The sequence below is a fragment of the Pithys albifrons genome, chromosome 16 (genome assembly GCF_047495875.1).
Source record: "Pithys albifrons albifrons isolate INPA30051 chromosome 16, PitAlb_v1, whole genome shotgun sequence".
NCBI classification, from domain to species: Eukaryota; Metazoa; Chordata; class Aves; order Passeriformes; family Thamnophilidae; genus Pithys; species Pithys albifrons.
Genome location: NC_092473.1, coordinates 7,961,295 through 7,987,995, shown reverse-complemented (window position 1 = coordinate 7,987,995; position 26,701 = coordinate 7,961,295). Strand labels below are relative to the sequence as shown.

The following is a 26,701-nucleotide window of genomic DNA, read 5'->3' as shown; positions in this document are numbered from 1 at the left end:
GATTTGTGGCGTTCTGTTCCGGAGGACTCGACATTCCTCACTGCTCCCCGCCAGCCTTGCACAGTCCGTGCCCCTGTGCCACCCTGCAGTCACAGGACCCCAGAACCCCAGGGTTCCAGAATCCCAGGATTCCAGAAGCCCAGAATCCCAGAACCCCAGGCTGTGGGAGGCCAGGGGGTCCCCAGTGGCTCACCAGCCCCCCTCTCCCTGCTGCAGCACATGGCACAGGATTGTGTCCCAGCGGTTCCGGAATCTCCCTAGTGAGGGACACTCCACACCCTCTCTGGTCTCCGTTCCAGTGCTCACAACGAAGAGGTTTTCCCTCATGTCCAGGTGAAACCTCCTGAGCATCAGTTCCTGCCCGTTCCTCTAGTCTCACTGCTGGACCCCCCGGGCAGGGCCCAGTCGCCGCTCCGAGGGCTCCTGTCGGTGTTTACAGTCCCTGCTGTCGCGGTCCGGCCCTGCCCGGCCTATCCCGGGGAGTTTCCCCTCTCGCTCCCACCGCGCCATTCGCGGCCGCCGCTTTAAAGGCGGGCGCGGGGCGTTGCGACAGCTGCCTTTGCGGCAGCGCGGTTTGCGGCGTGCGGCGGTGCTTGACGGCAGAAGGAGCGGAGCGGGAGGAGGCGGAGGAGGGAGGACAACAAAGGGCCGGCGGGGCCGCGGCGGCGGCGGGCGCGGGGCGGGTGAGCCGGGACGGGACGGGGGGCACAGCGGCGCTGAGGCGGGCCCCCGCAGCCCGTGGCTGCTGTAGGAGCGGAGGGTCTGGCGGGGACGGGCGGGACCCGTGCCCCTCGCGGCCCGGCCCGGCCCCCGGTGTGGAACCGGACGGGGCTGAGCTTGGGGCGCCCCGGGGCGCGGAGGGCAAAGCGCGGGCACGTGCGGTTAACGTAACTTGTATCCCTTTGGCTTACCGCTTTAATTTCCTCGGTGCTGTCAGGCTCCTGGGAAAGGGACGTACTCCAGAGTTGTGGAGTTTGGTGAACTTGGTATTTTAGACTTCCATATATGTGTATATATAATTTTTTGACACCTGGGGTTCATGTGAGTGAGTATTTCTGCTTTAAAAAAAAGGTGAAACGTCTCTTGAGGTTAAAAGCGATGTAATGCTATGGACTGTGTTCCGTGGTTATTGTGTTTATCACTAAATGCAAGAGAAGGTGAAGGGGTGTGATCTAATCGGTGCGGTGTAGCTGGAGGGTAAGAGCCTTTATTGCTTATCACAGTTCTGGTACTGTGTGACTGGGCCTTAGGTTGCTTTGTGGTTCTGCAAAGCCAAATTCACGTGTTGTGGGGCAGCTGGAGGATTTGTACATTTGAATAATTTGATGCTCTCTTTAAATGGTAACTGCTGTGTGCCTAATACAGTATATATAGTTTCATTAGCCAGTGGAAAAAACAGTGAATATGCAGTTTAATTCTTTTAGCTGAGTTCAATTGTACCTGTTTTGTGTTTACTCTTGGGCTGTTCCTGCCTGCTGGCTTCTGTTCCGGGGAGAGTGCACTGAAAGTTTCAGGGCACTGTTTGAGGACTGTGCAATTGTGGGACTCCAGCTGGTGCCCTGGACTTAAGGGATGTTTCCCTCAGACTGGCTCTCCTCTCCTGTGCTGCAGGTCAGGAGGAGCATTCCTGTATTAAATGGGAATAGTACATAATTAAATTTAAGATAAGTAATGCAAGTTCAGTAATCAAGCACTAGTGGAATTCTTGAGACCACCTTGGTTGTTCTCTGCCCTACCTAAGAAGTTGTTTAAAGCATACTTTTTTTTTCTCTTTAGCAGGTGGAAAGAATGAAAGGAAGGGGTGATGAAAGGATGTTGAACCTTTTTGTTTGGCAGTATGATGGAAGGAAACAGGACAGAGAATGTCTGCAGTAGATCGTTGGGATGGCTTCAGCAAGAGAATGAGGCTAAACCATGGCTCTGGAAACTTTCTAATTGCTTTTCTGCTGCTGAGAAGGCTTTGCCTTGTGGTGCAAAAAAGGTAATTCCCGACTTCCCTAAAAGCACAGTTGGTCTCCCAGTGGAAAGGGGGGCGAGTGGCTGCAGTGGGGACACTGACCAAAGGTGGAAGGGGAGGAAGAGGAGAGAGCACCATGGCAGGTGCAAAATCTACCTGGGGATTTAAGGCCTTCAGCTGTGTTTGTAGCACTCCCTTCAGTGTGGGGAAAACAGGCAAGTTGCTTTGCTTGCTGGGCTTTACTCTCCACAACTGTTTGGGATAATACAACTGACTGCTTAAAAGGTGTGTAAGCAGCTGCTTGAAAGCTCTACAGAGTTACTGCTGAAGAGCAGAGTAGGGAGGTAGGTGGGCTTCACACTTCAGTTCTTTATCTGTTTAGCTTGGAGGAAAATTTGGTTTTCTGAATTATTATTATATAGTACTTACAGCAATTGTGGATATTGTTTGTTTTTCATAAATGTCTTAATTTTTCCATGTTTGCTTTTTAAGTATTCCTTGCCTGTTGTGTATGTGTTTTGATACATTTAAGATGCAAAATGTTAAGGAATAGAAGGAATAGCACAACACAAGTAGGTACTTGTTCAAGTGAGCTCCAGCTATTAAGTAACATTCATTCATATTCAGTCTGATTTTAAGTACAAGACATGGGGGAAATGGATAAGCATGTTGCTGTTTTCATCTGTCAGGGGTTAGGAAGGCAGCTACCATAAAATATGGAATTTAATATGTAAATCAGTTCCAGACAGATCTTTGGCAGAGTTTGAGATGTGGCATCAAGTAGAGAGGAAAGGTTGTGAAGTTGGGTGATCAATTATTCATTAATATGTAGTAGGAGATGCATTAAATTCAATTTGGAAAATAGAAGTTGTTCAAAGGCTCTGTAGCAGTGTGTTCTGTGCAGGTTCCCTCTGCTGAGCTTGACTGCTCTGTGCTTCTTCCAACCTTGCTTAGTTCTCACTGCTGACATTTAAACAAAAATCCACACCTGTTTTTGTCTATATGTCTGTACATCTTGATATCTTAAATCAGAGAAGGCCAAAACCACATAGATAGTTGTTGTGAAACTTTAGTCTTCTTTGCCCTCTGTTGCATTACCTGTTTGATGTAATTTCTAATTTTGAGAGTCTTAATGTTTTAATGCATTACTTCTAAAACTTTAATACAATTTTAAAGTCTTTATTCAAATTAAAATATCACTTATGTACCTGCAAGCTGTGGAGCTTTTTTACATCACATCCATGTTTATTTTTACAAGAGATAAGAATCTCTCAGCTTTAGTGAACAGTTTTCTGCTTTTCAGATTCTGCTTTGTAGACACACTGCTATTTGGGTTGTATTTATGGCTTTTGGAATTTGTTGCCAAAATGCCCTGATGCCAATATACCTAAGGCTGGCACACATAACTGGCATATTTCTTTTACTATTTTACATGCTCAGTCAGTGAGGTAACAGTAGTCATAAAGATAACAGCTTTTTTATCATCAAAAGTTTTTTTATTATCAAAATTGTAACAGTCTAAAAATACACTTGTTTATCCTATGAAACTGTTGCTTTGTTTATGTGTCTGAATGTAACTGAACTTTCCTTTTCCAGAAAGATTACATGGAGAACAAGAAAGCTACTGTAGAATTGAAGGATGCTTCATCTCCTCATAATGCTGGCTCTCAACTCTTTCCAGCTGTGCCACTTCCTGATGTTCATCCTCTCCAGCAACAGCAACTACAGCTTTCACCTGGCCCCAAAGTAAGCTGCTGTGCTCATGGCTCTGACTCTTCCTGCACTCCACAAATGCATTGTGGTGGTGGTGGTGGTGGTAACTTGATTCACCCTGGCACAATTTTAGACTCAAAAAGCACTGGGACGATAACTTGTCAAGTGGGGTCAGGATTTGCTTACCAGTCTGCATCTTCACTGAAGAACCCTCCGGCTCGAAGCAGCTTGGCAGGAATTCCCAGTGAGTTCTCGGGCATGTGCATAGAAAACAGTGTGTCTTCCTGCCAACATGTGGCCTGTTGTGGGAAACTCCATTTCCAGCCCTGTCATGGTAACATGCACAAACTGCATCAGTTCCCAGCCCTTCAGAGCTGCTCATCTCCTGGCTATTTCCCCTGCCCCGAGTTCACCAGTGGCACTCCAGGCCACCTGGACGAGCACCTTGCCCAGTCGGAGCTCACGCCCCACGTGTGCGCCAACCCTCTGCACCTAAACGTGGCACCTCCCGTTTGTCTAAAGGGCTCTCACTACTGCAGTGACTGCTTGAGCAAGGTTTGTACACCTCACATTTCTCATTTGGGAAGCAGAGAATATGGTTAGTGTTGAAATTGTGTTATGTCAGCAAAACACCAGCTTCCATGGGTGCAGCTTGCACCCACCTGGCTGGTAAGGCACAGTCCAGGTGTACCAGGTACCCTTTGTGAAGCTGATCTCTTCTGAGGTGACATTCTATGCAATAGGAACACCAAGGAGCCATCACAATGCTCAGCTTACAAGAGGTCTATAATGTAGTCAAGTGGAATTTTAACTAGATTTGGAAGACAGTCACTGTCTCTTCTTTACAGCTCCAATTACACTGTTCCATAGTAGGGACTCTGACTAAAGGCTAACAACAGCTAACATGTACCCTTGGACAGCTGATCAGTAAGGAGCCATTTGTAAGTCAGGTGATTCATCTTATGCTCCAAGGATGTTCTAGTTTTGGTTTGGTTTAATTCTTCCCAAATGTGTAATTTATACTTCAGTACCAATTTGGTCCAATTCAGAACTCATTAGAACTGTATTTGAATGTTACTGGGAATTCCAAGGGAAATAATACACTCAGTTTTGCAAGATTTGTTACTTAAACTTCCAAGCCTGAGTTTCCAATATAAGATGAAATGTCATTTCAGTATGGTGAATCCAGTATATATGGAATTATCATCACTTTTGGAGGGGGAGAAGGGCATTTCAACCTTGTACTCTTAATTGTGCAGGTTTCACATGTGAGGTCTTGTGGCATGTTTTTTTAGAATACATATTATTACTACTTAAAAGTAGCACCTCTTGATATGTTGAGTTTAATAGAATCTTTCCTAGCATTTGGAAATCTAGAGCTAAATATGCTGGGAAAGATTCTGGGATAGAAGCTTCCTTTATGCAGTGATACTGTTGTTAATTAGCTTTGTAGAGTACATCTGAAAGTGCTTTTGTTGCAGAACTGAAACTGAGTGTTTCTAGCATGGAATAGAATGTGTTAATATTGTATACTAAATGAACATGTATTTTGAAAAATTTTCCCAACAGCCAACCAGAAACAGCCTAGTTGATGCTGCTAAAATGTGGCCAAATATTCCTCCCCCAAGTGCACAGACTGCACCTGTTCCTATCCCAATCTGTAATGGCTGTGTAACCAAAGGAGCAGGAAATGAGAAGAGTTTGTTGCTGGCAAGCAGCCTTGGCAAATCACCACAGAAATATGGTAAACCACACTTGTTTGAAACTTCTGTTTAGTGAATGTCCCCCTTTGAAATACTGTTGCAGAGCAAGAGTTCCCTTAAGTTGCATTGTTGTCTGAAAACTTCTGTAAAGTCATAGACTAAACAGTAAAAAAAAAATCTTGTCTCTGTTTTGAAAATTCATTGCTTGGATCTAAATGTTTTGACTAGTTAGTGAACTTACTGTATTGTTTTCATAGAGTTTTGAGTTCTTTACTGCTCATTTTTTTACTGTTTTAAGAACTAGAAAAAAATTCTGAGGACTCAGAAGCTGTTTTGTTCTAATGGTTTATAGAGAAATTATTTCAGCCATTCTTTGAAAATCATGTTCTCAGATTAAGGTCTATTTCATATGTAGTAAAGGTGTAACAATATTTTTTTTCTCACTATTACAATATAGCTTTTTCAGTGTTCTTAAGAGGAAAATACTGTGTAAAGTAATTACATGTTCTGTCTACAATGTTAGTACTGCTTTAATTACAAAATCACATCTAATAGGAAAGCTGTAAACTTTAAAAAAAGGCACAGATGAAAAATTGGATAGTTTTACTGTTACTTGAAGACTACATCTGTTTCAAGGTGTGACATCCCAATTAAGTGTCTTTACAAAATGCAATTCTAGTGAATCTCAACGAGTAACTAGTCAACATATACCCAAACAAATATGACATTTTTGTGGTGTGCCTTTTTCAGTTCTCAGTTAACTTTAATTTGTAGCTTGCTCTTGACCTGTGAGGATTCTGTGTCATTCCTCGTTTTTAGTTCATGCTAATTCAAAATTAAGTAGATTTTCAGAGTGCTGAAACACCAGAAACAGCCTGCAATAGCAAATACTCTTAACCTCACTCTCCTGCCCTGTAGGATACCTTTGTGTTTGTTCTGTACTGCCTTCATTTTCTGTAATCACCATTATTATACTGGTAATCTCATCCAGTTTTGTTTGGATTCGTTATTTAACGCACAAAGTAAATGTGGTCAGCTTCCATATTTCACTTCCATTACTGATACAGCACCCAATGCATTGAGTGTTCCACACCCTCAGACAGCTTTTTGTAGCAGGTACCACCTCAGCATTTGATAATTGTTCACAATACTTTTCTTGCTAGTTTCAGCACTTAAAAGTAAAGCTGAAGTTGTCTTGCATCTCTGTCTTAATTTGACAGTGACTAATTTTCTGTTTAAAGACTGGTTTGTTGGATTCCTTAAGAAAATAAAACTGAGCTCGTGTTCCTGGGCATGTTATTCATAAAGCTGCCCACGTGCAAAGTTTACAGTATGCTAAGTTTAACATCCTTGGTATTTGGAGATAAAAATGAGATGTGTTCTTAAACCTGTACAGGGTCTCCGGAAGTTGCAATAACAGGCCAAGTTCTGGAAAACTTGCCCCCCATTGGAGTCTTCTGGGATATTGAAAACTGTTCAGTCCCCACTGGCCGTTCTGCTATAGCAGTTGTGCAGAGGATTCGTGAGAAGTTTTTTAAAGGTCACAGAGAGGCAGAATTCATCTGTGTGTGTGACATTAGTAAAGAAAATAAAGAAGTTATTCAGGAGCTAAACAACTGCCAGGTATCAAAACAGCACTTGCTTGGTGAGAATTTGTGTACTTTGAGTGTGCCAACAGTGGTTCACATTCTTTAAAGCTTTGTTTGCTTCTCTGGGTTTAGTGGATGAGCTTGTCTTTAGTTTGTGGGTGGAGGCTTTAATGCTGAATTTTTCCTGGTGGGAGTATTTTGTAAAACTGAAATTGCATTCCATTATCTGTAGATTGTTTTAGTGTTCACAAGAGAATTTTTATCTCATTCAGTAAAATGTGGTGGAGTTTGTGTTGTCCTTCAAATCTGTGACTGAATGATTAACCTAAATAAGATTCTGTGAACTTTTTTGCTTTGTTATTGAACACTGTGCTGATTGGCAAGTACACACTTGTAATGACACTTGTGGTGTTCATGGGGGCACCTTTAACACTGCTTATTTTTCCATTGATACCTTCTGTTTCTTGAGAGGGTGGTGGGGTTAAATTTTTTTGTACTGCTATGTCAGAAATTTCCACCCCCTAAATTGTAGACATGATAACAGCTTGGCAGTTTATCTGCTTATGTGAGGTAAAATGAATCAATAGCAACTACTTGTTATATTTGCCAACCCTCTCTTTCATCTGAAGTTTTTTGGAATGTTTTTAGGGTGTGTAAGTTGTGATCTTTTCCACAGAACAGCAGAAGTCATCCTGAAGACACTGCTGAACAACTAGTATTGAAGTTTATTGCTCATTAGAGTAGTTTGAGATCCATATGTGTTCCATTTCATGCATGTGTGCATTAATTTATCTAAATAAAGATGCATGTGAAAGCTTGTAGTTCAATTAAAAAAAATAAATTTAAACAAGTACAGTTCACACTGAAGCTTTTCTTTAGAGCGTATTTGTGTGTTTCCACAGGTGACTGTTGCACACATCAATGCTACAGCCAAGAATGCTGCTGATGACAAACTCAGGCAGAGTCTAAGGAGGTTTGCTGATACACACACTGCACCTGCCACTGTGGTTCTTGTGTCGAGTAAGTGTTTGTGGTACACGCCTCCAGTGCAGAATTCCCTTCCTGTCTTCAGTGGTACTTTTGCATGGGACACTGTTTTGCTATCCAGGGTTGGTGTGTAGGACCAGCTTTAACTGACATACTGAAGAATTCTTAATGTCAGTGACAGCAAGGGAAAAGCAGGGACAGTAAAATGAGAACTTGGCTTAGTTCAGTCAGTTATCTGATGTCTTGTTCACTGTCAGTAGGTGTGTATGTACATACTGTACAAAGTTAGCTCCAGCAGGAATCTGATAAAGTACAACTCCTGGACTTGTGTTTATGGTCTGAGCAAAATGTATTTGCTTTTAATTCTCATAGCAGCTTATTATACAGTTGAATATGCAGCCACTCAGCTGTTGAATTGCTGTATTGCCTTGGGTTTCTCCCTAAAGCTTAACGAATGTTTGCTGTAGAAATATCCAGTACCAGTCGAAGGGCTGCTGATGAATTGCTACTATACAGGCTGCTGTTTGAAGGAAGCCCTTGTCTTGAGACTGAACACAAACTGCTGATTTAAATTGTCTGTGGAAAAGCCTTGTTGCTGTCAATGCTTTTTCTTTGGAAATTCTCAATAACTGCAAATCTCAATTGACAAGTTGTAGTTTTGTTCTTTAATCTGATCTTTTTAGCTTTTTCAAGTGTTTCCTTGTGTATTTTATTTTATTCTCCAGCGGATGTCAACTTTGCTTTGGAACTGAGCGACCTGAGACATCGACATGGTTTCCGAATAATTTTGATTCATAAAACCCAAGCTTCAGAAGCACTCTTACATCATGCTCATGAGCTTATTTGTTTTGAAGAGTTTATTTCAGACTTGCCACCAAGGTTACCACTGAAAGTGCCGGTAAAGTTTTTAATTCTTGATGCAACACATGTTTCCAACTGTCAAATTCCATTTTTTTCTTCTGATTTAAGAGAAGAGCAGGCTGAAATTACTTAAGTGTTGTGGTGAGGCATCATGTCTGCTGTGTATTTGATTATTGTTTCATATTTCACTTACTACCATGTGACCGTTTGCCTCTTTAAGACTGAAAGAATGAAATAACTGAGTGCAAAAGTAATTGACTAAAAAGTAAAATAGCAAGGTCATGTTCTTATCAATAAGTATTTCACCAGATGAGGTACTTTACATGCTAATCTTTCACTTGCAGAAAGTTGTGCATTAAGACATACTCAAAACTTAAGAAAGCACTATTGACTATATCTCTTTTTGTTGGGTTTTTGTCCTCCTGAGTGATTCCCTCTGGATTTGTTGTGTTGTCTTTGTACATCACTCATGGATTTTACTTTCTTTGAAATCGCTTCCTGAACTATATGTTCATGTGCCTGTGCAGAATGTGTAGATGATTGGATGGTTAACAATGATGCTTTCTCATCTGGAGAATTGGTCAGCTAGTGGTCCATTGATCAGGTTCTCCATAGTCTCTTCTAATTTTAAATTATATTGGAGATGGAAGTTTGAGGTTCTAACCAGGTATGAGAGTTTTCCAAACAAATCAAGTGCTGCAAAAGGAATGACTTGAGGATGGGATGGGAGTGGTGGGTGGGTGGCAGTGTCACCAGAACCAATGTAAAACTACTGGTTTTGAATGAGAGGATATTTTGACATAGTGAAATTAAACTCTCCTTCCCTTCAAACAGGCCTGCCATACGCTGTTATATGTCTATAATCTGCCAACAAACAGAGACAGCAAAAGTGTCAGTAATAGGCTGAGGCGTTTGTCAGACAACTGTGGAGGGAAGGTGCTGAGCATTTCTGGCAGCAGTGCCATTCTCCGCTTCTTAAACCAGGAGAGTGCTGAGCGCGCTCGCAAGAGAATGGAGAATGAAGATGTTTTTGGGAACAGGATCGTCGTGTCTTTTACTCCCAAAACCAAAGAACTCAATGAAACAAAAAGCTCTAGCTTTGTGGGAACCGAGAAGGTCAAGTCTCCCAAAAAAATTAACAAGAACACGAAGCTGTGCGTCCTCAACAAAGACTCAAGTGATCAGTCTTCTGGTACCAAAGGCTCTGCTGGGAGAGGATTCCAGATTCATGGATCTGTTGTCAAACCCACAAATGTTAAAAGTTTACAGGTATTGTTCTGCCTTGTCCAGTACTCTTGTTTTTCCCTGTGTTCTCAGGATTGCTTCTGTTACAGTTTTATCTTTATCTTGTCAGTCCTATTAAACAAATAATTGTAATGTATAGTGACGTTGCTGAACGAGAGCTGTATTCATATGCTTGGAAAGCAGACAATGAATTTGAGGGTGGTTGTGTTCCCTTTTCCTGCCCCTTTCTTCTCTATCTGGAACTGCTGGTGCTACTTAAGAGTCATGAATCCTAGCCAGTTTTGACCTTTGCTCTGGTAATGAATCTTTACATCTAGAGTGATCCATTTTGCAGGTTTTAAGGAAAAGTAGGTTAGATCTACAGTGTAACCAAACACTTCAACTAATTGACAGTCACAGAAAGTAAAAACTTCCTTGTTATGAAATGCCAATGAAAATGCTATTTGTCAGTCTCTAGGGTTCCATCAGAAGGAAGGCTTTTGGCAAGGCATGTCTGGTGCTTTTATGCTGTCCTTTTATCTCTTTCATGTAGGAGCTGTGCCGTATTGAATCAAAGAACATCAGCAGAAATACGGAAAACCAGCAAGAACATCTGAGAGAAGAAATTCCCTCTCCTCAGAGTAACTCTGATGCAGCAATTTCTGTGTCTCCGGCAACAAAAAAAATGGGAGCAGGAGAATCATCTTCTAAAAGTAGTCAGAAGTATGTTTAAAAATAGAAGAAAGTCAATGTTAGTTTTATTTTTTTAAAGTAAATTCTGCAACATAATGTGTTTTCTTTTTCTTACATGTATTTGTAAACAGAAAAGAGAATTCTGCCTCCAGAAGCATTACCAATTCCCCTGTGGATAAGAAAGATAAAGATGAAACTGTATTTCAAGTCAGCTATCCCTCTGCTTTCAGTAAGTTGACAGCCTCAAGACAGCTCAGTCCTTTACTCATGTCTCAGAGCTGCTGGTCATCTCGGTAAGTGTCTGTGTTATTTGGGAGCTGAGGTGAGACTTCTCAATATGTACGTTGATTTTTGACAGCTGCATGTGGAGTTGTGTATGTTAATCACATTTCTTATTACACTGATCTATTTGGAGACAAAAGGAATCCATGGTGGTGCTGTATAGCAGCTAGGAGAGGTTGGGGATAAAGATAAGGTGGAGAGAACTCTTCAGAAACTCCTGGTGTGATAATTGTTTCATGCAAACGTTGACTTTAAAACTTCTGAAAAATCCTGAGAGGTGTTACAGACATCTTACTCCTCTTTCTTTCAGTGCTAGTAGAGATCTTTCCAGACAATTATATTCTCATAAACTTGTCTGTCTGGTGTTTGCCAGTTATAAGAATCATATAAATGAGTTTGCCTTTTTAATGTGTTTGTAGGATAGTAGAATACTTGGTGCCAAATATATTATTAAATTGGGTGACTTTGAAATGCAGTATGAACTATTTGCTTTCTTCTCATAGAAAATACTTACGATGTTCTGCTTGAGTGGAATTTGTTTTGGTTGCATAGATATGTACTAGAAAATGCATTCAAAGTGCTGTATTTGTGCACTTGATCTGTGCCTATTTTCTGACTGACTTTGAGATGTATATATAAGAATTATGCAATAGCTGCTTTAGCTCATAAATGTTTTTATTTACACAGGAGTATGTCTCCAAACCTTTCAAACAGATCATCTCCACTCACATTTAACGTAGTAAATCATACCAGTGGTGCAGACAACCCCGATCCTTTCGCCAATGGTGCAGACATTCAAATCAGCAACATAGATTACAGATTGTCCAGAAAAGAGTTGCAGCAAAATTTGCAAGAAATTTTCTCAAGATATGGCAAGGTAAAGGCTCAAATTCCTTTATTAAGTCTGTTTTCGAAGTACTTTCAATTAATGTATTTAGGAGCATATTTATGGTCTAGCTTCAGGTGAGCAGCAATGAAAACTTACCTGAGCAGGACTTTTTTAAACTTTATTCAAACAAAGTATTGTGGTTTTTTCCTTTAAGACAACCAGATCATCACTTGCGCACTAAGTTTTTAATTTATCATCTTCATAGGACTCATATTCTAGAGTTTTGTATTTTAACTTCTTACTAAGTGGCTCATTAGTTATGCAGAGAAGAGACTTGGGCTTTAACAGGATGACCTTTTTAAACTGTAAGGCTGAATTTCAAATGCCAGCTTAAGAATTACAGTAAAAACTGAATTTCTGTTTTGAAAAAGAAGTGATCAAAAGTAAGGGGAATGTGAATTGGTAAAAAGCAGCTATGGAGGGTAAGGTCACTTCTGCAGCAGTCCTATTTCTATCTGATCTGTGGATGATACTCTTCTGGCATAATCTTCTATGTGGGAAGATGATGCTGTTGTTCATGTCCAGATTCCCTGCACTTGGCTCTTGTCTACATTGTATTTGGCTCTTGGGCAAAGCAAGACAATGCTGCTCTGGTGTGGCTTGTCTGGGGTTAATATTTTGTTATAAACATATTGGGTGTTTCCTTCCTTAGGTAAAAAGGGTTGAGCTCAGCCCACACACAGACTACCAGCTGAAGGCTCTAGTTCAGATGGAAAACCTTCAAGAAGCAATCAGTGCTGTCAACAATCTTCACAGATACAAGATTGGTAGTAAGAGGATCCAGGTCTCATTAGCAACGGGAGCTGGTAGTAAATCACTGTCTCTACTTAGGTAATAAGCACTTTGGTATCTTCTTAATTGTCCTAGCATGTATTTAGTAGCTGAGAGGTGATTTAAAATACTTATTAAAGGGATGATAGGGAAGTAAAGTCAAATCTGTCATATGACCTGATCAATGTGTTCAATACAACTAGATTAGTTTTAAGTTTAGCATTTTTATACTGCTTATATTCTGAGTTGCATCCAAAGAGGCTGGATCTCTGATTAATAGAGTTTAATAGCTTCACTAGTATTCTTTCATAATACTGATATATCTCAAACTTAATTTGTGCAGCTGAGTTAAGGTTGCGCTTGGCATCTTAATTTTTTCTTTCCTTCATGAAAGTGCATGTAATTGCCTCTTTTTGAGGATGGGTGCACTGTTGGTGTTTCCTTGATGTGTTTTTTAGATGGAAGATGATACAACTAGAGTGCTGATGCTAGTGAGAATACAAGCATTTATTTTCTTCATAGTGAAAGAAATCAGTAGGAAAAAAGTTCTCATTGTTTATTCACAGAATAAAACTGATGCTTGGAGTGTAGAGTGGTCTACAATTGTGTACTACTTGCCATTATATAAGTTACAAGTTGATTTAATGTTCAAAGTTTGTAACTTAATGGCCAGTCTGGTAACTTCTAATGCTGCAGCTTTGGTGTTGAATTTTATAGAGGCTCAAATCTTACCATCTTACCATCACCTATGAAAGAAGGATGCAGCTCCTTCAGAAACATGACATGATGTGTTAGGGGAAATGTTACAACTTGCACTGCCTGATCTTAAATAACAACTTTTGTAGTGCTGGAATGTAAGGGAAGGCAATTTGTTTTATTTTATTTGTAAATATCTCACTAATCTGGGTTGAAGATTAACAATCACAACAGATTAATTTTGTGCTAATGTTGCAAAACTTCTTTTATAGCTCAGAAGCAGCATCCATTCTGCAGGATGCACCTGCTTGTTGTTTGCCTGTGTTCAAATTCACAGAAATTTATGAAAAAAGGTAAGTACTAGAGGGAAAACAACCAAGAACTTCTAAAAATAGTCTGATCTTATGAGATTGTTTACTGTGACAACTGAAAGGGGAGTTATGGGTTGTTGTGGTTTGATATTGCAGCATATTTTGTATCCAGAGGCAATGACTGGCCTTTCTTAGAGGGTTCTACTTCCAGTACTTTGCTTAATTTTTCTACTTTGGTAAGAATAGGTTAGTTACCTTAATATTTTGCATACAATAATTTCTACCAGATTCTGGTTTATTAATCAAGATATGCAGATTACAGCCTTGGCTTAACTGTTTGTAACATGCTTTTCTTTCCATCTTTCTTTTAGGTTTGGTCGGAAGTTAATTGTATCAGACTTGTACAAGCTGACAGACACTGTGGCAGTCCGGGACCAGGGCAGTGGGAGGCTGGTGTGCCTCCTGCCCAGCAGCCAGGCCCGGCAGAGCCCACTGGGATCTTCCCAGTCACACGATGGGTCATCAGCAAACTGTAGCCCTATCATATTTGAAGAGTTGGAATATCACGAGCCTGTTTGTAAGCAGCATTGCCTGAATAAAGACTTTATGTAAGCTCTGCATAAAATACTATAAAATCTTACAAAACATTTGAACAGCATTTGTCCTGTGTAGGTATAATAAAGTTGAGGTGTATATGTTCTCATAGTGTGCTCTGGACACTTTATATGCATACAGGAACAAGTTAGAAAATAGTTGGCACAGTGAATTTTTTTAGGCATTTTTCGTGGGTTAGTGTGTCCAGGTAGGATGACTGTTCCAGCACACCTGTTGAGCAGAAGCTGGAAGGTACACTGTGTTCCTCTGGTGATGTAGGGAGGCAATACATACTAGAGATTCCTTTTAACATGAGTTTTATTACATAATTGTAGCTGCAACTGATTCTGTCCTCCAGCTGTGTTTAGTAAGTGATTCATACTGGGTTGAAGGTTTCCTGAAGCCATGTATTTAGTTTTTTATTTCATTCAGCAAGAGCCAGGTTGTGCTACTAGAGCAGTTAAGAGATGTTCACTGTTAACTGCCTGGTATGTGCTGCTAAAACTTAATTTGGAAGTTTTAATCTAATAGTAGTAGAAATGTTGTAATCCAGATGTTACTTCTGGAAACTTGCTGTATCTGTATTCATTTTTGTGGAAAAAAAGATGAAAGTTGTTTGTGCCTGTGTATAGTGCTATTGTCAGCCAGTAGCAGTATGTTATATGCATGTAGTATAATGGGGGTGTACATGTGAGAACAGACATATTATGCTAAAGCTCTGTGTAGAATAAGCATATAAATTTGAACCTCTTATTTTTGCAGTGAGCATGAGTTTGATCCAGATTCTTATAGTGTTCCTTTTGTGATTTTGTCTCTGAAGACATTTGCTCCTCAAGTTCATAGTCTGCTACAGACACATGAGGGTACTGTGCCTTTACTGAGGTAAAATATTTTAATTTATATTGTTAATGTAAGGTCTGATAGATAAAAGATTTAAAGCCTTATGGGAATTACCTGTTGTATAAAAACTTCAATTCTTATGTAAGGTGGTATTCTCTATAGCAAATGAGTGCATTATGAAATTATTGCTTTCAAAATTCGTGTTGAGCAGAAACAGCATGCTTTCTTGAAACGTGTATTTTACAAAAATTTGTGTAATGTGTTGGCTGTTGAAGCTTCTTGCTCATGGAGTGTCTGAAAATAATGATATTATTAGGAGAATTGTTACAATGGTATTTTAGTGTATAATAGAAGCCTTTCTTTTTCTTCCAAAGTTTTCCTGATTGTTACATGTCTGAATTCAGTGATCTTGAAATAGTGCCAGAAGGCCAGGGTGGTGTTCCTTTAGAACATCTGATTACCTGTGTTCCTGGAGTTAACATTGCCACTGCCCAAAATGGCATTAAAGTTATTAAATGGATCCATAACAAGCCACCACCTCCTACTGCAGGTAAGTATTTCTGTTTAAATCTTTTCTCTGAACTAATTTTTTTATGCTAAAGAATGAAGCTAATAAAGTCTGCTAATGAAATAAACATGTTATATAACTGTTAAACTTTTTATAAGGAGAAACTTCTAGTTTGAGTGATCATAGTTATTTTTTCTTATGCTGTAGCTTCTATCCATAAATAAAGTGCAGTATTTAGTGGAAGAATACTAGTGAAAGGTTCAGTAATATGACTTTTCCATTTGTAGATCCTTGGCTTCTACGTCCCAAGAGCCCTGTGGGCAATCCACAACTCATTCAGTTCAGTAGAGAAGTGATAGATCTCCTCCAAAGCCAACCGTCCTGCGTCATCCCTGTCAGCAAATTCATCCCAATGTACCACCACCACTTTGCAAAGCAGTGCCGAGTGACTGACTATGGGTATTCCAGATTAATAGATCTGCTGGAGGCAGTGCCTCATGTACTGCAAGTGAGTGATATGGCTCTGTTCCTTTGGAACTGGGCAATTGTGTCTGCAGCTATCTGAATTACTGGCTGCTATTGTAAAGTAGGTGCTGTACAATTACCTACCCCACCTTGAGAGAGATGGTTAACTGAACCTCCATGGGTAATTGTATTCTTTTTGGAGATGCTGTTTCTGTGTTGTTTCTATTGTGCCTGCCCTTTCAAAACAGCTTCTGGGGAAATTAACTCTTCATTTAAGGCTCTTAGAATAAAGTTTGAAGTGGATTGTGCTTGGGTAAAACTTTTAGTTGTGCTATGTATCATAAGAACACAGCAAGTGCCAAGTGCTTGTGAGTTGGGCTGAGAGGTGTAGTTTGTGCTGTGAAGGATTTCTCTGTGAAATAGGTCACATGATCTTATGTTACGAAACCACTATGGTCACATTAGCTTACAATTTTGAACACCAGTTGGCTGTAGAACTCTTAAATAACCAATACAAATGTGCAGAAAGTTGCAATAGCACTTACGGATGAAGCATTGAATTTCTTGATGACACATGTCAGTGCAGAGAATGTGTGGCTTCATGAGGCTGCCATTCCAAACACTGTCTCTACTGTAGTCTTTATTTCTCACCTACCTGTAATAGAACTGGCTTTTAAATACCTTTTGTTGAGGATGCTAGAGGTGAGTGACCAAATGAAATTTTCTTTCAGATCCTTGGCATGGGTTCCCAGCGCTTGTTAACTCTAACGCACAGAGCTCAAGTGAAGCGCTTTACTCAAGACTTGCTGAAGCTTCTCAAATCCCAGGCCAGTAAACGAGTTATTGTGAGGGAATTCTTGCAGGCCTATCACTGGTAAGTTACCCTTAATGAAACAAGGACAACTGTGCAGGACATGGCTACCAATGGTAGCTTCGATACCATAGCCAGTGTGAGAAGAGTCAGCATTTGAAATCACTGTGCAAAGCTGTGACAACTATATTGCCTCTTCATGGTGATGTGGAAGTTGAAACTCCTAATGAAAACAAATATTAAAAGCTCTCTGGCATACTCTACTGCTTTCTTTAATAGTAGGTTCATTTAATTTTGTGAGTGTTGGAAATGGGTTATTGTGTTTCATTGGTTCTTTGAAGCCATGGCTGCAAGGTTGGATTTAAGCAAGTAGGTTTGTGGCACATTAACTTGAACCACGAAGTGAAAACTTAATGTTAGACTTTCTTTAGAGGAAAAACTAGCAATGGCAAAAATGAAAATTAACACCTGTCTGGAACATTCTGTTCTAGAGTGGTAAAAAATAGGAGTTTTGTTTGTTAATTTTTTTTGTTGGTTTGTTTTTGTTTTTTTTAACCTGTGGTCTACTTTTGCATGTATTCTGTTGTGCATCATGTGCCAACAGTGCCTTTTTGGGAGTGCACTTCTCTTTCCACACTTGGCAAAAATACATTACTGGTTGCTTCTAAATCTACTGAATGTAGAGTCATCACCAGCCATTTGTTGAATAAGAGCAGATGTGAAGTGTTCTTGCTTCTAAGATACTTTGGTCAGGGAGGTGCGAAGAGTAAAATACACTTCAATATATTACATTGTATTGGGAAGTCTAATATGGTGTTGTCCAGGATGTGATCTCTGCCTTCTCTTGACTTCTGCTCATTTAAGAGTGTAAATCTGTAACTATTAAGTAAATACAGACTATTAAATATGTAGCCACATGGAGCTGTACACACCACAGTTACTTTTTTCCTAAAGTACGTGAAATTTGAGATTGAGATTAAAAACTGTTACTTTACATTGTCACTTAGTACAACTAGTGTGAGGAATCCAGTGGTTGATATATACAGTTCTTTGTTCTACTGTGATGTGAACAGTCACTGTGTCTTATTTTTCTAAGTAGAAGGGATTTCTAGGTTTCCCTTTTTTTCCACTGGTTCGTGTTATTGCCACACAGCACACCTTAATCCTTGTATTACACACAATTTTCTAAAACTTTCAGGTGCTTCTCTAAGGACTGGAATATTACTGAGTATGGAGTGTGTGAACTGGCTGATATCATATCAGAAATTCCGGATACAACCATCTGTTTGTCGCAGCAAGACAATGAAATGGTCATTTGTATTCCCAAAAAAGGTATGTCCATGTACATCTCTTGTATTATTTCTAAATAGATTGCTCTTTGACTGTTTTAAAACTAGTAACTCAAGTGTATAGGAGTGACTTGGATTTTTTTTATAATTGTATTTCTACCTTTATAACTAAGTTGCTAACTTCTAGCAACTCAAGAATTTTTCTTTCTTTGAACACTTAACATGGAACAGACAGAAAAACAGGTGGCAAAACACACAAAATAATGTTATTCCTTCTGCCTGTAGTTAAGCTTTCTGTGGATTAGAGAATAGGTTTCTATACAGAAAAATATACTAACAGAATTAGTTACTTAAAACCTCCTAAAGTGCTGATTACATGAGTTTGATGTATTTTCAACATGTGAGTTTAGTAAAGGTCTTCAGTAGTGGAAGAACATAGTGACTTGGCAGGATATGTGATTAGGCTAAAATCAGCCACCATATTTTTTATTATATTCTGTGCATTTTTTAAGTGTTGTGATGTAGCTCTAGCTTTGTTTTTTAAATTTCAGAACGTACACAAGAAGAAATTGAAAGAACCAAACAGTTTTCGAAGGAGGTAGTGGACTTGCTGCGCCACCAACCCCATTTTCGGATGCCCTTCAATAAATTCATTCCTTGTTACCACCACCACTTTGGTCGTCAGTGCAAACTTGCTTATTATGGTTTTACAAAACTACTTGAACTCTTTGAAGCCATACCAGATGTCTTACTTGTAAGTTCTAGAATCTTAAGCTATATTGAAACTTTTCTCTGGGATTACACTGTTTCAGCAAAGGTTGTATTTCTCATAAACTTTGGTATGAGTTATAAACTGTGCATCTGTAATGTTTAGAGAGCCGTATTTAAGATCTTTCATGATAACTATTCTGATAAAATGGTCCAAGCTTTTGAACACATTCAGGAGGCTATCTGTTAACAAATTCAAATTTCCTAAATTGGGTTACCTCACAAAATTCAGCATGTCAGAATTAGAACTCAGATTCATTACAGTTGGGTTCAACTTATTTTAAAATAGTTAACTATTTCACTGCTAATTTTCTAGTATTTCCAAGTCACATAGTGTTCCTTGCTCTACATAAACAACTTTTGAGTTGGCTGAGCCCTCCTGGATAGCAAAGGGTTGCCTGCCAGCACTCAGTTTAGCTGCAGACCACGCTTTATCCATCCAGGCTGGCTCAATCACCTCAACAGTGTTGTTTCTGTTTTGTAGGTACTGGAATGTGGGGAGGACAAAATCCTGACCCTCACGGAGGTGGAGCAAGTGAAGGCAGTTGCTGCGCAGTTGGTGAAGCTGCTGCGGTTGCAGAAGGACAACTGCCTGTTGCTGACAGAGTTACTGCCCGAGTACAGCAGGACCTTCGGCTACAGCCTGCGCCTGCAGGACTATGACGTCAGCTCAGTGCCAGCCCTAATGCAGAAGCTCTGCCATGTTGTGAAGGTGAACTCTTACCTTTGGCATTTTTGTATGTGAGGTTGTGTTAAGGAATTTTCTGTCTTGAGTTGTATGTCTCAATATGTGTAATGAAATGTTATTTCTGCCAGCTTTGTCAGGAGGAGGAAATTCCAAAAGGATTTTAAATGTTGTTTGTTTCCTTATGATGTTCTCTTTGTTCTTCTGCAGCCTTTCAGCTTTCTCTGGGAATAGTCCTGTTTATTTAGCAGATAATAAGTAAAAGACTGTGTTAATCGTACCTTCTTTAACAGTACAAGTTGTTTTTTCCCACTCTGCCTGACTTCTAACTGTGAAAAAACAACTTTCTGATAGCTGTGGTAGTTGTCAGTCTCCTAATGCTTTAACTTTGGGGGGTTTTTTGAGCTATGGTTTGAGACTGACTCTGAATGTAAATAAATAGATAGTCTTATATGTCAGTGGAGAAGAGAGGTTACAATTACGTGGATGTGGGCACATTGGTTTAGTTGCTCCAGTTGTGTTAACTTAGTAGCTGGTGTTCAGGCTGGATCTCAGTCAGGTCCAGCTGGCTTGGAACAAAGGGTAAAGTCACGTGGACAGAAAATGCCACACAGCTATACAGATTTTGTGTCTTTAAAGTAAATATTTCCATATAAATCTTTCCATGTAATAAGCTTGATTCTGTCTGCTTTTTGGCTAAGGGAATATCAGATGCTGGTATGCAATATCAGATACAGCTGTGGTCAAACAAACCTCAGCTACACATCCTATTTATAAATCAATCTTTTCCCTGTCCCTAACTTCATTCCCAATTCATTTATCCAGGTGGTTGACACAGAGTCTGGCAAGCAAATTCAGCTGATAAACAGGAAATCTCTGCGGACTCTGACTGCCCAACTGCTGGTCCTGCTGATGTCCTGGGATGGAACGTCCTTTCCCTCTGTAGAACAGCTCAAGCAACATTATGAAAAAGTCCACAGTACTTCACTTAATCCGTGTGAATATGGATTTATAACCTTAACTGAACTCCTGAAGAGTCTGCCTTACTTGGTTGAGGTGTGTAAGCTCTTGCCTTTCTGATGTCTCAGTGCAAAAGGCACTGTGACTGCAGGGGGTGTGCTCTTATTCTTTCTCTTTTTTTCTTTTCTAACAGGTTTTTACCAATGGTGCAGCAGAAGAATATGTCAAGCTTACAAATCTGTATATGTTTGCAAAGAATGTAAGGTCCTTACTTCACACTTACCATTATCAGCAAATTTTTCTTCATGAGTTCCCAGGAGCATATAGCCAATACACTGGAGAAGTGCTGCAGCCTAAAGCATATGGATGCAATAATTTGGAAGAGCTCTTGGGAGCAATTCCACAGGTATGAAGAATTTAGTTTTGCACAACCATATTGAGAGATCTACGTGAATTGTAAGTAGTTACACAACTACAGTTTCTGTTAATTGGAGTGAATTACTGGAATAATTACTTTCTCCAAGGAAGCTTATACCAGTTACTAAAAATACAAATTTCTGAGAAATCTGGATTGTATAATAAAAAAAATAAACCACTACATGTTTTGGTTCAAATTTTGCTTAAGAACTGTTCCTAGTAAGGCCATAAACATCCCTGGCATCTTTATCAAGTGAGAGAAATGATTTTCTGTCTTGAGTGAATAAATTGTACAGTCCTGAAACCTGATTTTGATCAGAGTACATTACTGGGATTAGGAGTGAGGAATTGTCGGACTTTGTCAGAAGTGCCACATAGTGCAATTTTGCTGTGGCATATCTTTGTCATCCATGTGTCCTAAGTGCTGTCAGATAATGTTGGGACCCAGTTCATGGCTACAAGCTTCCCTTCAAGTAAGTCCTTTAAGTGGAGAGTGAGAAAATAAAATTTTGCAACTCCACATGTAAACTTTTAGTTTGGTTAATACATAGTTACTACACTTTCTGGCTCTGTGGTTTGTCTTTCAGTATCACTTATTTTGAGATAAAGCTTTTACATGGGTAATGTAGTGCAAGTTAGCAATGGAATTTAGTTTGCTTTAGAAATAATGTCTGTGCAAAGCTGGATGAAAGGCAGTGAACAAACTGCTTTGGGCTTTGAGCTTAACATGTGCTGGTGTTCAATTCTCCTTTTCTCTCAACAGGTGGTCTGGATTAAAGGACATGGCCATAAGAGAATCGTGGTCCTGAAGAATGATATGAAAAGTAAGCCATGTCAATTTTTAGCAGTATCTTAGTTTGCTTTTATTTCTTTTAAAAAGCAACTTGAGTAAACTAACCAAATTAACATACCTTTTTGTAGCTCGTTTTAGCTCACCTAGTTTTCCCCCTGCTGATCATGTGGATGAGCATGTAAATCAACTTACTGAGGATAATGGACATACTATGGATACCCCTGGAACCACTTCATCACTGGAACTAAGTCTAGAAAGACCTAGCAATGGTAATGCAAAACTGATTTGTATAAGAATTTTATTATCTTAAAGGAAATAAGCACAGTAATTGAAGCAGCATGGGCAAGGGTGTGTGAGCTGGTAAATCTGAACTTCTGGAAATGTGCATTATGGCTTGAAAGTTAGTTGAACTTCTCTGAGTATATAGCTAGGCATCTGCCCCAGCTGTCAGTGTATACATGTCTCTAGCTGCAAGGGGACTGCTTGCCATGGATTGCGATGGAAATTAAAGTCTACAGGCATTAAGATAATGAGAGAGGATGGTTAGTAGCAACTTCTGCTAGCAGTGTATTCTGATGAGAATATAGTGCTCTCTTATCATGGTTATGTTGACTTTGTGTTATTTATTTGCAAATAACCATGGCAGTTGGCATAAATCTGTCTCCAAGTAAAAATAACTGGGAAATGGTGACCTCCTTCATATTGTGCTGTGGTCTCTAATTCTTTTGCTACCTGCCAGCTGGAGAACTTGTGAAATGGTTCCTAAATTATTTGAGAACTCTAGGCTTGTCCCTTTTAGTAAGGACAAATCACTTCATTTTGAAACTTCCAACTTAATTTTCACATGTGTGTGTGTTCGATAGTACATAAATAGTTGATAAGATATTGGTGTGTTTGCAGGGGATTGTCTGGTAACTGATTCTTCTCTGTTCAAGACTGTTTCGTAGGACTTGTTTCCTCTGCTTTTCTTTTATCACATAAGTTTGGCAAATACCATGTTTTGCTCTAGGGATATGTTTACTTAGACAGGCAATAGTTTAGCATACCAGTGCTTTGCCTGCTGAATTGTATTTAGTTAGATGCTCTTGATGCAGCAAATGAATCTAAGGTTAATTATAATTCATTAAATTAGCTTTGTATAAATATTTCAAATACCTAATAGCTCTCAGATCCTCAGAATTGCAGCTGAAGACTTTACCAGCTCTGAAACACTGATACCTTCACATCTTACAGACACTTGGAAAGATGTTCCTTTGTTTTTGTAGTTTCTAATCAAACAGAGCAAGAGCTCCTTTGCCTCACCAATACATCTCCCATCGACCTGTTGTGTGAGCCAGTCCCTTCCTGCCTGCCATCCCCACAGCTGAGACCTGACCCCGTGGTCCTGGAGTCTGCAGACCTCATTCAGTTTGAGGAACGCCCTGCTCCTCTCTCTGGTAGGAGTTTACCTGCCTAGGTTGTGTTACTTATGAAAAATAACTTGACAGTTTGGAAAATAAAGCATCCAGCAAATGGCTGACTGTGTGAAATTCCATTCAAATAAACACATGTGTGTGTATCACACAGTGGGATGTGTTGGAGCACAGGTGGCTTCCATCAGAAACTCCAGTACTGACTAGGAGTGCCCTACTGTTTTTTACAGGGAACTTACCCACCTCTAAAACTGTATTTGGCCAACATGTAGCAACCTTTTCACCACATCATTTCATGGTGCTTTTCTGAGCATTGAGAGACTTAGTGTATGAGAATTAAGTTAAACCTTCTAAATAGTATGTGATGCAGACAGAGCCAGAAGCAAACATCACATTAGCTGCAAAGTATGGCACATTTGGTGGCTTCAAATCAGGCTGATAAGTTCTTTTTAAGTATTTTATTGCCTCATAGCAAATAAATGTTGTTTATTTTTGAAGAACAGGGCTTCAGTAACTTGAGTTGTCTTATTTATTTCAGAGATAATGATTTTAACAGAAGAAGAAAAACAAAGAATTGTTACTGCAGCTCAAGAAAAATTGATCTCTGGTTCTGTGGTACCTGACACCACAGAGATTGCTTCAGTGCCTCCCTGTCATTCCTCTGAAACCCAAGGAAACAAGGAAGCAACGGACAGCCCAGCCAAAAAGCAACACAAAAACAAGGTGAAATTGGCAGCCAACTTCTCACTTGCACCTGTAACCAAGCTTTAACTTGTTCTTTTTAGTGTGAAAGACAAATACCTATGGACTCTGCACAAAGTAAAGCTGTTTGCTAGCCCAGATATATTTTAATGAGAGGCCTAAAAGAATTAATTTGTATTTAATGTATTCTGTGAAGATTTTGTTCCTTTTACACTGAACACAACTGTTAGCAGGGCAGATTTTTTTCTATTACTTTGAAAAAAAATCTGGCATTTGTTAAATTATTCTTAAATTTTACAGTTTTTCATAAATGTGTTCAGTAAAAGCAAAAAAATTAAAAAAGGAACAGATTTTATTTTCTTTAAGCCTCGTTGGTGATGTAATCATAAATGTAGCATATTGTATTCTATAAGCTGTTGCTTACTGGTATTGTTTCAGACAGTATTAATGAAATGCATGATTTGTCTTTCAAAAGCCTGTTGAGAAATTTTAACTCACTGACCTGAAATGACAAGAGTGAAAGGAATTGATTGTCCTCCAGAGAAGAAACTTGTTCTCTGACCTTTCAGATGACTTGTAAATGCATTGGAAATCCTTGCCTAAAAATGTCTGTAGAAGGTTTTGTGGATCTTGGGTAAAACTTGTTTTAAATGTGTTTTTTCTGTAGCTTTCAGTTCCATTTAGGAGCTTTCTAAGACACTGATGCTTTAAGCTTCCCTCTTACATTTAGTTTCAGTCTGGCATGGGTTTGGTTAAGGAAAAGACTGTCTCTGGATCGTGAGTTTAAGATACAGACACACACATTTTCACTGTGTCTAGAAATGAAGTTTAGGAAGATTCTGATATTTCTGAAATATGCATTTAATGCATAAATTAGAGATAATGGAGCGGGTCTTATTAAAGTGGTTTGTGATGGAAGGTCCTGATGCTATTTCCACCTGTAAGGAAAGTTCTAGCTACATGTGGAAATGCTAAGGTTGTTCTGCTTAACCTTGTTTTCTATTTTTAAGCATGCTCAGTAAATGGGAAGCTCATTCTTTGCTGTCTTTTAGCTGTGTCTGTTTTTATTCTAAAACTTACTCCTAGTGTTGGAAGCTGTTTCTGAATTGTGGTATCTTGTGTTGGCTTTTGAAAGGGCCAGCTTTGGAAGGGAAGTTCAGTCAGTGGAAGACCTTAACTCTAGTTGGCAGAATTGTCCAATGTGTGAGACTTTATACCCATTCTGGGTAACCATGGCATTTACAATGGGTTGTATTTGCCAGACAGCAAATAAATTGCTTGTAGTATTGAAAGAACCTATACTAGAGGCTTTCCACTGGCCAGTGAAAGATTTTTAAATGGATTCTATTGTAATGTGCAAGAGATGGAACACAGGCTCTAATTTCTCTGCCAGCAGCAAGAAATGCCACTGAATAATGGCTATAGACAGAATTTTACTAGTCAGATTTTGTTATAAACTCTTTTATATTTAGGGAAGTATTACCATTAGCAAACTTGGAGCCATTGTAAGTGCATAGAAACACTTGAAGTTTTTCTGGGCATTATGGCACAGTATTTTGAGTCCCTAGTAAACCTCTACAGACATTCTGCTATAGAAAAAGGAATTTAGAAGTAAGCTTTCTTGGAATGCTTTTAATAAGTTAAATGTAAGAAAATCTGCTTTCACCTGAAGTTTGATAAAGTTAACAGTGATCAGTCTAGTTCTTTATTTGAGAAGAGCACACATGGGAGAAAAGACCAGCTGGGAATCATATTTTCATGAGATGCAGCTACAAGTCATCTGGAGTACTAAAGAAAAGCAGGTTTTTGCTTCAGAGGAAATTATGGTATTTGCCAAAATAAGTTTGGTGGTTATGCCACATACAGAGGTCAGCATATCTTATCTGGATTTGTGTGTGATTCTGCTGAAATAGCTGTTTGAAAGTAATAGAGTAATACTTTTGAGAAGTTGTGTTCATAGTGTAACAAAATAGCTAATTGAATTGCAATATATTTTTTTATCCAAAGGGTTAAATGAATGATGTGACTTAGATTGAAAAGCATTACAACCATGAAATTCTTTAATTTAGCAAATAAATGTACTACTTCAGAGTCATGTTTGTTTAAAAGAAAAAATGTCACTGAAGCCCTCAATTCATGCACTATCTTTTTTCTTGGAAAGGGAGAGAGAAGCAAATTCTTTTCTTAGCTGTCTACTTTGTTTGGACACTTTCTTTTGTGGCTCAAGTGCTGTTTTGTGTGTTGGGACCAAACAGTTGTGTCAATAAAATTTTCAAGCAAGCATAACTCTTGTCCTTGTCTGAAGACCTGGAAAAAAAAAGTCTCACATTTAAACTCAAACCATTAGGACTGGATTCTTACGTGATAACTGAAGGTGTTGCCAACATAGTTGAGATAAAAAGGATACATGAATATCAGTATGCAGTGAGACCTAAGCAGCTTCTCAGACTGTTGGTGAGTAATTTCATTTTATCTGAAGACCAAGATAAGTATTTCATATGTGAAGGGAACTCAGAGGAAAACAGTGAAGTTGTACAGAGGGAAGGAGGGGAACAGTCCACAGACAGCCCTGTAGCCCAAGATTGCTTTTATATTTTCTGTTGTGTTTTTAAAAGTGTGGGAGGGGAATGTGAGAGTGGAATAGTACGTGGAAACTTCCAGGATTCTTCCAGAGCAATTGAGCAAGGATTAAATAATCCTAAATGGATTAGGGCAGGAATAGAAAAACTTCCAGTCTCTCTAAAGTGTGTCAAAGTAGATTTGAAAGTCTAATCCTTTAGA

General features: G+C 39.3%; 1 protein-coding gene across 2 annotated transcripts; it reads left to right on the top strand.

Moving 5' to 3' along the window:
• The first annotated feature begins 598 nt into the window (after positions 1-598).
• MARF1 (meiosis regulator and mRNA stability factor 1) lies at positions 599-26,206 on the top strand. 2 transcript variants are annotated; one of them, XM_071571085.1, is made up of 27 exons: positions 599-683; positions 1,777-1,981; positions 3,554-3,703; positions 5,240-5,414; positions 6,770-6,996; positions 7,865-7,982; positions 8,675-8,847; positions 9,645-10,079; positions 10,588-10,757; positions 10,859-11,020; positions 11,697-11,886; positions 12,551-12,729; positions 13,638-13,718; positions 14,048-14,284; positions 15,033-15,152; positions 15,485-15,660; positions 15,906-16,126; positions 16,815-16,957; positions 18,093-18,226; positions 18,735-18,937; positions 19,436-19,663; positions 20,462-20,692; positions 20,790-21,002; positions 21,777-21,837; positions 21,935-22,075; positions 23,072-23,242; positions 23,757-26,206. In XM_071571085.1, the coding sequence occupies exons 2-27, from the start codon at positions 1,838-1,840 to the stop codon at positions 23,987-23,989; spliced, it is 4,716 nt and encodes a 1,571-aa protein (XP_071427186.1). In that variant the 5' UTR covers positions 599-683; positions 1,777-1,837; the 3' UTR covers positions 23,990-26,206. The 2 variants fall into 2 exon arrangements, with proteins under 2 accessions (XP_071427186.1, XP_071427185.1); XM_071571084.1 differs by having other exon boundaries at positions 3,554-4,225.
• The last annotated feature ends 495 nt before the right edge of the window (positions 26,207-26,701 follow it).